This window comes from Magallana gigas, chromosome 6, assembly GCF_963853765.1.
Source record: "Magallana gigas chromosome 6, xbMagGiga1.1, whole genome shotgun sequence".
Classification (NCBI taxonomy): domain Eukaryota; kingdom Metazoa; phylum Mollusca; class Bivalvia; order Ostreida; family Ostreidae; genus Magallana; species Magallana gigas.
In genome coordinates, this window is record NC_088858.1 from 45,509,060 (window position 1) to 45,519,819 (window position 10,760).

The 10,760-nt window shown below is 34.6% G+C and overlaps 1 protein-coding gene across 2 annotated transcripts; it reads right to left on the minus strand.

The window, feature by feature from the left end:
- Window positions 1-1,292: 1,292 nt before the first annotated feature.
- On the minus strand, window positions 1,293-8,533 carry LOC105333823 (ceroid-lipofuscinosis neuronal protein 6 homolog). 2 transcript variants are annotated; one of them, XM_034468857.2, is made up of 8 exons: window positions 8,263-8,533; window positions 3,992-4,030; window positions 3,383-3,485; window positions 3,155-3,253; window positions 2,693-2,881; window positions 2,513-2,568; window positions 2,243-2,371; window positions 1,293-1,628 (listed from the first exon to the last, which is right to left on the minus strand). In XM_034468857.2, exons 1-8 carry the CDS (start codon window positions 8,331-8,333, stop codon window positions 1,361-1,363), a joined length of 954 nt encoding a protein of 317 aa, XP_034324748.2. In that variant the 5' UTR covers window positions 8,334-8,533; the 3' UTR covers window positions 1,293-1,360. The 2 variants fall into 2 exon arrangements, with proteins under 2 accessions (XP_034324748.2, XP_034324749.2); XM_034468858.2 differs by lacking the exon at window positions 3,992-4,030 and having other exon boundaries at window positions 8,263-8,532.
- Window positions 8,534-10,760: the final 2,227 nt, after the last annotated feature.

The window sequence follows — 10,760 nt, forward strand, 5'->3', positions numbered from 1 at the left end:
ATAATAAGATATCAAATCTTTATTCAACAAAAAAAAAAAAAAAACGGTAAAATTAGCAGTTAATCAATCAAATATTTATTTAAAACATTTTCCTAATCAGTTGGGGATGCAGGCAGTATTACACTTGGTTTGCATAAGAAAATAAATAGTTTTACAAACATGCACATTTCCTTGGTCTTTTCAACAGTATTGGATAAACATTCTAAATCACTGTAACCCTTTTCTTTTTGGCATACTTATCATATATATTGGACAAAAATAACAATGTTGACAGATACTCTCCTTGACAAACTCCTGTATTACAGATGAATATATCAGATGACTTAATTATCGTGTCAAGAGAAGTATGGGGAAAATCATTACTTGTTGATTGTAAAGATTTCTCATCCCCAAACGATTTACCATTGTTGCAATGTGATCATCATTTGGAATAACAAGACTGACATGTCTTCTATTAATGATATCATTCTATAATTAAATGATCAATATTTGAAAAACACATTCAAAGATATTTTTTAAAGTCATGAATAATTTTCAGCACTGTCCAATTTCTTCACATATTATTTTTTTACGTCGCGGACTCTAAAATCAAATGAGTGCAGAGGTTTCTCTATCACTATTGATATCGATAAATACTGATTTCAAAACCAAGAGAGCCAGAAGTGGATAGACGGACTCTACAATGCACTTTAAGCACTTGACAAACTTTCGAAGGTGTGCCGAGAATTCAAATGCTATTTTAAGTTACGAAAGAGTTACGAGTATCTTTTTTCCAGCATCAATGCGATCTAAAACTTAAGTATTAACGAGGGAAGATTAGGTGGCACCTGCAAACTACTACATGTTTGCCCTGACATTAAATTTGATATTGATGAGATATTGAATTGATTTTAAAAATTGTCGAATTTCCACGAAAATCTTTAAAACCTCATTGTTGACCTTATGAATAAATGATTAACTAACACTGTATGCATGCGCGGATCCAGAAATTTTTTCCGGGGGGGGGGGGGTCCGAAGGATAATTGTGTTTGCCAGGGGGGGGTCCGAGGCATATTTTCGCGATAATTTTACTATGTAAATTTAATAAATTTTCATTTTCCAGGGGGGGTCGGGACCCCCCCGACCCCCCCTCTAGATCCGCATGGTATGTTTTTTGTTTAATCTATAGGATATATGATCAATTACTGTTCCTATATTAATTTAAATCGACCCAAAAGCTTGTAAAAATAGTTTTCAACAATGCCAATTCGTTTTAACTTGTGTTAGCTAAAGGAAATGAAAAGAAAACAAAAGACAGGATTTTCTCCCTTATATTATGCTACTATTTTCTATACACTCTAACCATATTGACAGTATTGAATCAGGGTTTTATATACAAAGTGTAGTATGACCAGGGTTCTGGTATATAGAGGAGTCCCGGGTATTTCACTCGGAGCGCCTCGTCATTCCACAGGTACGCTACCCAAATTAATATCAGGATAAAGCACAGGGCGAACGAGTACAGGAGAAACTGTCCGTTGATGTCGAGATGAGCGTTGTGTTTCTGTTTCTTGTACACCATGTATCCTATCATCACGACGAATGTAATGAAGTACACCGAGAATATCTGACCCTCTGTCACCAGATACCTACAATTAAACCAATCGACCAAATGTTAAATCAATCTATCGATCAATTAATCAGTCAATCAATTTTTCAACTGAATTGAAAACATTTATCAGAGATTGAATTTTATTTTATTTTTTGGTTTCCTTTCTCAACTATCTATTGTTTACTCAGAAGATTCACCATTGAAAAAAGAAATACAAGCGAAAAGCTGTCAATGTGACAGCAAACCGGGTTATCTTTTATGTGAACTGTATCCATAATCCATGTCAACCCTGAATTGATAAACACTACCTACCGTGTCCAGTGAAATAGAGTACCCTATATGCAATATTTTGACAAAAAATGACTAAGTTCAAAAGCTGGTATTTTTCCCATTAATTATCAGAAATCAAAATCCTAGCAATATGCAGACCTCTGATATATGTACAATTGATCTGCAAAAGAACAACTTCCTATCTTGAAAACTGTAGGAGGAGTTATCCGTACAATGAGGGTACCCTTATGGCAGCCGCCCACCCGCCCGCCTGCCATTTTCACTATTTCAATAACCGGATTTTCCGTTGGAAAACCCGGTTAAAAATTTGTTAATCCAAATTTGAGAAAGAATCATCAATTTCATTGAATTGTCATATACCAGTAGTATACACCGCTTAAAACAGTGAGGGTCCACCAAGAGAGGGTGCGTCTGGGGTGGTCACCGGACCTGTACCCAAGGAAACAACCGGTGTAGTACAACAGCAGACTCACGAAGAACGGGATGTACCTGACAGACAGAGAGAACAATGGGTCAGAAACCAACAGGTGTTCTTACATTCTTTACGTATATATATATAACATGTACATTATGTATATTTCGAAAAGGACTGTAAGAAACCAATCCTGGCATAGCTCAGTACATACATACCACATCAAATGGCCAATGATTTCATCATAATTGTACAGCAAAACAAAAGAATCTACCTGTGAAAAAAATAATTTTATATAAATACAGAATATGTATGAATATGAATATGTAAGTGTATGTACACGGAAATGCTATTTAGATCAATTTCAAAACCAGGACTTGGTTTTGCAGTTTCCATACCAAACCACGTGGTTGTAGCGACTGCATCATGGGGTTGTCTCGGACTGAGAGGTGAAGCTTATACCCCAGTTTGACCAGTCGGTGATTCACGGAATCCCCCACCAGATGGATGCTGGCTCCCATGACGAAGATGATGACGCAGATGTTCCTGAATGTTGATGACGTCTTTGTATGACTCCGCTCAAAGAGCTAAACACAGATTCAAAAAGATTAATTTGATAATATTTTAAATAACTATAGTTCTGTCAGTTACAAAGGACTTTTGACAAAAGTTATTTTCCTTGTATATATATATGTACAAAATGAGAAACGGATGTAGATAATTCTTGTGCATGTATGTACAATGCAATATGATCGGTCGGTTAGAGAGGAATCATTTGATGTTACACGTTATCGGACCGATTATTCATATTGAAACACTCCTTTATAAAACATTTAGAATATTGATAACAAAATTCCTACTTTTAAGATACAAAATGGTGTGATTAAGTTGTACATCATATGGAAGTAATCTCCCACGCTTGGTAGGTGCATTGGGAATAGTTCTGTTGGGACCATCAGCTGAAATTGCGAGGACTATTTGTATTATCATATATTTCATGGATACTGTAATATAAGCGAACATAGTCAATTTGAAATTGTCCAATCAAAATTTCCTGTGAAATATAAATCGTATAAAAAAATCCATACGGCTGCGATTGGACGTCCAAAGTCAAAAATCCAGTTCTGTAACGTCATCAGTAACCATATGTCCCAATGGAAGCCTTCCACCGACCGTGCTGGTTTCATATCTCTGGAACATCAACAACCTTTTTGAGTTTTGCTTTGAAATAATACGCTAAGATTCTATAAAATTTACCATGATTTGGGAATTAATTACTTCGTGTGTAATTGTCTACATTTATATATAGAGAGTTTAAAAAATCTAGATGTCAAGAGTTGTCCCTCTTCGCTTGCAATATGGAACTCTGTGTACAAATAAAGAGTAGAATACTTTTTTGTAAAACTTTTGTAAAATATTCTCTGCAAAAAAAGTAAACATAAAAAGTTTACTTATACATTGTTATTGTATACTGCACGGATCAATATATGTTGAATATATCGTTGGAAGTTAAACTATCTCAAGAAGGAAATGCCTGCAAGTGATATGAACAATTTATATGCAACATATGTATCCTTATACGGAAAATAAAGCCCTCAAAACCGGTATTTTATGGCAATAGATGCAGCATGTGGCGCCCTTCACCCAAGCCTACACTCCTCCAACACCTAGCTGTTACATATGTACAAGTACCTTACCCGGCGTCAGATAACTCAGCGTCGTTGTATGCGGTCTCTCTACAAAATATGACACTTGTGTTTCTTTCATACATTTGCACGAAATTTGCATGCAAAAATTCCAACTTATTAACCGTACGTAAAGAGAATCGCATGGGATATTCTTCTGGAACGAATCCAAGTGAAATATTTATGTGAAATTTTCACGTTAAATTCACAGAAAGCACACTATTGGTACTCAATTTTTAAAATTAAAATAAGATTTGTAATTCCGCTCCTCTACGATACGCTATACTTGTTTGGCGGGTCGTAGAGGAGCGGATATACAAGTCTGATTTTATTATTATAAATGTTACAAATATACATATTTATATACGAAATAAGTGTCAATAACATCAGATGAATCTCAGGTTTTTTTAAATTTCAATTTCTCCAAAGCAAATACGGTACAACGAACAAGATTTTTGAAGATGTATATTCATTTTATTTCAAAACGATTTTTTACTCGAAAATCAGTGAAACGTGACGTTCAGGTAAAATCATTATAGTTATTTTTTCTATAAATCATTATTTAGGTATTTTTCTGTAGCAAAAATTTATACCAACGTAAAAATTGCCTCTAATATAATACAGGCGTTCCCAAAAAATGCAACCTTTCCCCTACATACATTGGATGTCGATTCTAATTTTTTACGAACGGCTTGAAATCGCAGCACAGTTAAGGCTGTCAATAAACTCCGTTCAGACAAAAATTACGGGAAATGTGCATTATGACATCACAGTATATTACAAACCTCGAAAGTACTTATCAATCTATTTATTAGTAAAATTAACTTATACTAATCTTTTAATTAAAAACAACAAATGCTATTACTTACAATTTTGATGTCCGTTATATCGTACACACTGAAAAATAAGCGAGATGTCGTTCTCGCTGTACTACACAATATGACGTCATATGCTTCAAAATGACGCATTAAGTTAAATCATTGAAGGCTATCGTGCAGTTTTATAGCGAAGAAAAATAAATGTCATACATTAACGGAAAAGTATAAATGAATATTTTGTTTAAAATTATTAGTAGTAGAATGCTACCTATATAGTCTTATTTTCATTTTGTTAAAAGTATGCATCGTATAAAGAAGCCACCTCGGTTTTGTATAAAATATCGTATATCTAAAATCTGAGTACCTAAATAAATCACTTAATTGCAAGGGCATACACTTACCTGATCCCGACAAACTTTTACATGTGAATTTGAAATATGCTATGTAACTTAAAAACTTCTACGATCCTTGTAAAATCTTACAAATTAATTATTTTTTAATGAAATTAACCCTGTGACCTTCAAAATTATTCAACATATGCATTATAAATTACGGTTTCTACTAACAATTCTACTACAGTTATTGCCGAGATCAAAGAGATGCCGCGGACATTATTCTCCAATATACCACGAACGTCATCAGTAAATTATCAGATCAGAAATACCTATTTGTCTCGCACTGATCATGAAAGTACAACTTCAAACCGTAATTTTTTTTAAAATCATGTCAATTTCACGTGTTAGTTCCAGTCAAAACGATGTGTATTGCTTCAAATGTTTATTTTTAAGAGATCAATGCGGCTGTTCCTAGGACCTCCCTACCACATTTTCACTGCGTGTTTTTACATAAAATATATCACGTGTAGTAGTAATAATCGTATTAAATTGCCCTTAAAATATTAGGAACATGAGTCAAAGATATTTTATAAATAAGTGAAGAGTATTAAAAATCCAAAGAAAAATTCTGTCGTCTGCATGTGATTCCTTTGATCGATACACATGTAAACATTACTAACAAAACCGTTGGGGTTACACGGAACAGCCGTCAAAATGACCTAGATCGTCTCTCTATAGGAGAAACGATCTGTAGAAATACTGGGCTGTTAGTAGAATAGAAATAAAGTTCTTGTTATCGTGAATGTTGCAGGATAACCTCCTCGGTCTCGAAATGTTGTTTGAAATATAAAAGCCTCGGCTTACGCCTCGGCTTTTATATTTTAAAACAACATTTCTCGACCTCGGAGGTTATTCTGCAACATTCACGAAAACTCGTACTTTATTTCTTAAATATTCTTATCTTAAAAAGTTCGCACCGTTTTTTAAAATCAACGATATAACATCAAGTTATTTCATAATTCAGTTGTGAATTTTGACATGATTATGCCCTTGCAATATTAAATTTTTTAAATGACCTCAAAACCACAAATACATCTGCTTGTACCATGCGACTGCCATATCACGTGACCACTATGAACATAAAATATTGTACTGTTATATATATATTTTAGAAATATATTGCATTTGAGTGACTGTTATTGATTTTAAAAAGGACATGCCAGTTTAACTAAAGTATACGTGTTTTCATCACAAAAATTTGCCCATATTTTTATTGACCGCCTTAACTGTACTGCGATAACCTTCTATGCACTCTGAACATGACGGCCTCAAGACTATATATATATATAAACTGAGAAAAGGATTTTTAAGAAGGCTGGCTGGTCAACAAATTAACCATGATCTACTTTATATTTATAAATAGATATGATTTGTTTAGCAAAGGAAAAAATCTATTTATACTTTTTTACTTTTTAAAAGTGGGCATTTTCCAATATTTTTTAAAATATATTATAGAGGTCTTCTTCTTAAATAAAATACTGTAGTTTGTGACTGGTCAAGACCAACAAGCTCTCTTAAACTTGCAATATAATTATTTTATTTTGATAATGTCTGGAAGTAAATCTAGGTTTCAAAACACTACTGGTATACAAAGGTTAACTTGAAATGTATGACTATTCTCATAAATACGGAAGCCCGTTAATGCCATGTAAGAAAAATATTTAATCTGGCGGTCACCATATAACCACCAGGCGGTCGCCATCTAAAGATCTGGTAAACTAAGTGGCAGCCGCCAGATAAAATTGGGGTAAAATATTGGTACGAGCATGCGCTTGATGTGAATGTAGTCATGTGTACTTCTGCAGAATTACGCGCCAAACACAATTTTCTTATTAAAAGAGGTCGTAGGGTTAAAAAGCCATTGCTGGTCTTGTCGATACCGAGGACAATACAGCCCAATGAATAAAACTGCAAATCATTAAATGTTTGCCTATGTATGTAACAAATTGATAGTGGCGATATATCGCACAATTTATAAATAGTGCCTGTTTGGGAGGGTAACAGTCGAAATTGACACCCCGAGAAAACCATTGTCAACCGACGCAAAGCGGAGGTTGACAATGGTTTTCGAGGGGTGTCGATTTCAACTGTTATCCTCCCAAACGGGCACTATTCATTATGTTATACTGAATGTCAATTTTAAAGAAATTTTAACTGTTTTTCTATTGGAATGACTTGAATTCTACGGCAAACCGTACGCGCATCATTTACGCGCATGTAACAATTCGTTATGTAACCCATTGCCAAGTGTGTTGCTAACGCTGAGGGTAATAGAACGGATTATCAACTGCGTCTTAACCAATCAGATTTCAGTATTTAACACGAAAGTATAATAAAACAAAATGTTCCACAAGTTGACCAAAATAAAGATAATCATAAATGAAATCTGGAGAGTTTTAAAAATATTCGATTCTGCTGAAGTTATCGCCTATGAGGCTCTATCTTCAATCTTGTGGGTTTTTTTTTTATCTGGACGTAAATTAAATCATATATTTATTAATGGTATGTCTGAAAAGTATTAAATATCTAGATATTGTAGTGATAAAGAAAAATTAGAAACAGAGATAGGTAGATAACATCCCATATACATGTACCTGTATTTGTAAAAGAATGTCTTGATTAGTTTGGATGCAGCAGCACCAGTGCATTAAGTGTGCTGCAATGTATCAGTTTTGAATGCTTACATTAAATGCATGCGCAAGATGAAGAAAGACCTAAATTTGACTGAATGAATTATGTGACGGCCGCTGGAGACTCATCTGGCAGTCGCCGCGAGAAAAATATATTGTGGTGGCCACCAGCTAAAGTATTTGTTTCACCTAGAAGCAATGGATTTCCGTACATACACGTAGCAAACTTTTAAGATTGTGAAAATGCGTGACGCATTCGTACACCTGGTAATGCGTCTGATTTCCCGCTCTATGAAGCGTCATCTACTTAACACTACAGGGAAAATGGCTCATAAGAAAATGCTCGAAAGTCACAACATTTATGTCCTTGTTCTTATCTTATTTGGTGCATAACCTATTTCATAAGTTACGCGACCCCACCGCAATGGACCCCCACTCACCGGAAGTCATCTATCATTAGCTCCTCCAGGTCCTCACCCCTCCCCCGCCGTCTGACGTGCCTGGTGTCCATGTCTTACCCCCGGAGCCCTCTACCCCCGAGTCCTCATAACACAACGTGTGCAGTTCAGAGTTCTCTGTAATCTTCGTGTGTCACAGAGATATTTACCCACACAGATAATGTTATCTAAGCCTTTTCTGTAGTGAAAATTTCAGTTTCTAGACTTGACACACTTGAAAAGCGAGAGTTAATAACCCGTATAAAGAAAAATTTGTAAATGGCATCTCATAGTATTCAGTCAAACCGGATGCGACTAGAATGGTCGAATATTACAGAAGTATAGTTAACGGAAGCTACAGGATGTCTTAGTTAAAAACAAATAAATTGCGCCCGTGGTGAGACACTCAGACAGCTACATGTATAATTGAATAAAGTTTGTTTGAAACAAATGCTTCGAAAATGTATACCCTTAATAGCTGAACCATAGTGTATTATATAGATTTTAACCAAGGCATTGTAGATTTTTGTTCCCAACAAAATCTTTTTGAAGCAAACTGAATGGTAGACTAAAAAGGGAGGATTTAGTATTCTCTGTTTGTGCCTCTGAGAAAATTTTGTAAGGATTTTCCCTAAATATGTCGTGGCACCTTTTTTATATCATGGGCATATAAAATTATATTATTGGTGTTGGTCTTATATAGTGTTTAAACAAAGTATCGGGATTCAAACACTTCATTCAAGACGATTTTGAAAGATTATCCCTATACTCTTATTTAACTTTTCTCTCCTTCCGCGGTCTTTAGAATTTAATCCTATCCATTTCACCATGGCATGTCGAGATAGCAAGGATTATTTTTGCAAGAAACTTAATTGCACTTAATTGCACTGTATTGAGATGCTCGCATGCTATCGTATAAACACAAACTGGAACGATGTATCCCTTCAAGAAAACTTTTTTTTCATTATTAAAAATCGTTTGTGTTTTGCCACCACCCCCCCCCCCCCCTTCCGGAACTCATCAATGATCGAGTACTTCTAAAGGATTTTTTAAAAATTAATGTACATGTATATGTATTCCAACGCTGAACACTGCAACTCTGTCATAATATTTTAGCTCTCCTTTAAGGGAGATTAATATAGTAGAAATTGACCACGACCATCCAGGCCTCTTAACGCCCTTCATCCAAGGATGCTTTGTGTCCTCTTGGATCGAAGCAGAAGTAGATCATTGTACAGTACGATGTATTTCCGGAGAAATTAAAGATGAACTCTATAAAAGTGTTAGCGCCGGGGATATCATAAATCCAAACCAGGTGAGCAAAATGCAAAAGGGCACTTAACCAAGCAATATATAAACAATGAAATCTTTATTCAAAGAGCTATGGTATACCAGAAGTCTAATCAACTAATCATTTTATGAGGAGTGAGAAAGAAAGGGGGGCTTAGTCAATTCAATGTGAAAAATGCCATTTTCCGCGGCAAAATGAAAATTAGGAACATCACAGCGACTAATGGGTGGGAGCCCCCCCCCCCCCCCTCCTCGATTTCTATGTCCATGAAGATTCTTTACCATAGAACAAGTATAAAGGTAACTTTAACCAGTGTTGTCAAGAACCACACACACTTTCACATTTATTCATGCACATGAAAATTTATCTTACTATATACTCGAATCATATTTATTCAATGAGATTGCCTTACAAAATAAACTAGTAAACTTTGAATTTCTGACCTATATTCCTCAGTGCAGTAAGATCGAGATTACAAAGGAATTTTTTAAAATCATTTGTTTTGTGTAAAGCAGGAAAAAAAATTAATCTATCATGCATTTATTTTTTCTTAAATTTCTATTGTAAAAACGAATTGATTTAATCTATACTGTGTCTAGTTTATTTGGATTTCTGTTTTTGCTGAATATTTTGACATGATGGTTACAGCCTTTTTCTTTACACAAGCCTGAACATCTTGTGGTTTTATTCATTTTGATACATTGGAATAAAAGTTTCATTTTATGTTAGACAAGTTATCAAAACTATTCAAATATGTAATCGATTGAACAACTTAATGCAAATGAGAAAAAACGCTCTTAAAGTTGTTTTTAAATGTTATGTATATTTTCACCTATTGTCACCGTACTATGATTGTAAAGTTATAAATGCCTTGTTTTCTCTTTGATTGTGATGCTCATATACCCTCAGAATCCATGGTTTGTCTCGTCTCTATATGACGCATGCTTGAACAAAACAAACGCAAGAATGTTCGGTTTAAGTATTGGAAATAAACTTTATCGTAATCTATAGGTATATGCCTTTAATCCAAATGTAGGAAAACAATAACAAAACATTTATGATGTTGCATTCTACATGTTCTTGTATGCTCACTAGCCACTAGTACACGTATGATATTTTTGACAATTCATGCGCGAATCCAGATTTTTTCAGGAGGAGGGTTTTAAGCGATAATTATGTTTGGAATTATGGAAAAGAGGTGGGGTGTCTG

What these genes read in the sequence shown, in the direction of transcription:
- LOC105333823 (XM_034468857.2), bottom strand. Translation starts at nt 8,333, where the DNA reads ATGGACACCAGGCACGTCAGACGGCGGGGGAGGGGTGAGGACCTGGAG. An exon ending in GCTGAGTTATCTGACGCCGG is followed by an intron (nt 3,486 to 3,991) that starts GTAAGGTACTTG and finishes TTGATGTTCCAG; the next exon opens with AGATATGAAACCAGCACGGT. An exon ending in CACCATTTTGTATCTTAAAA is followed by an intron (nt 2,882 to 3,154) that starts GTAGGAATTTTG and finishes ATCTGTGTTTAG; the next exon opens with CTCTTTGAGCGGAGTCATAC.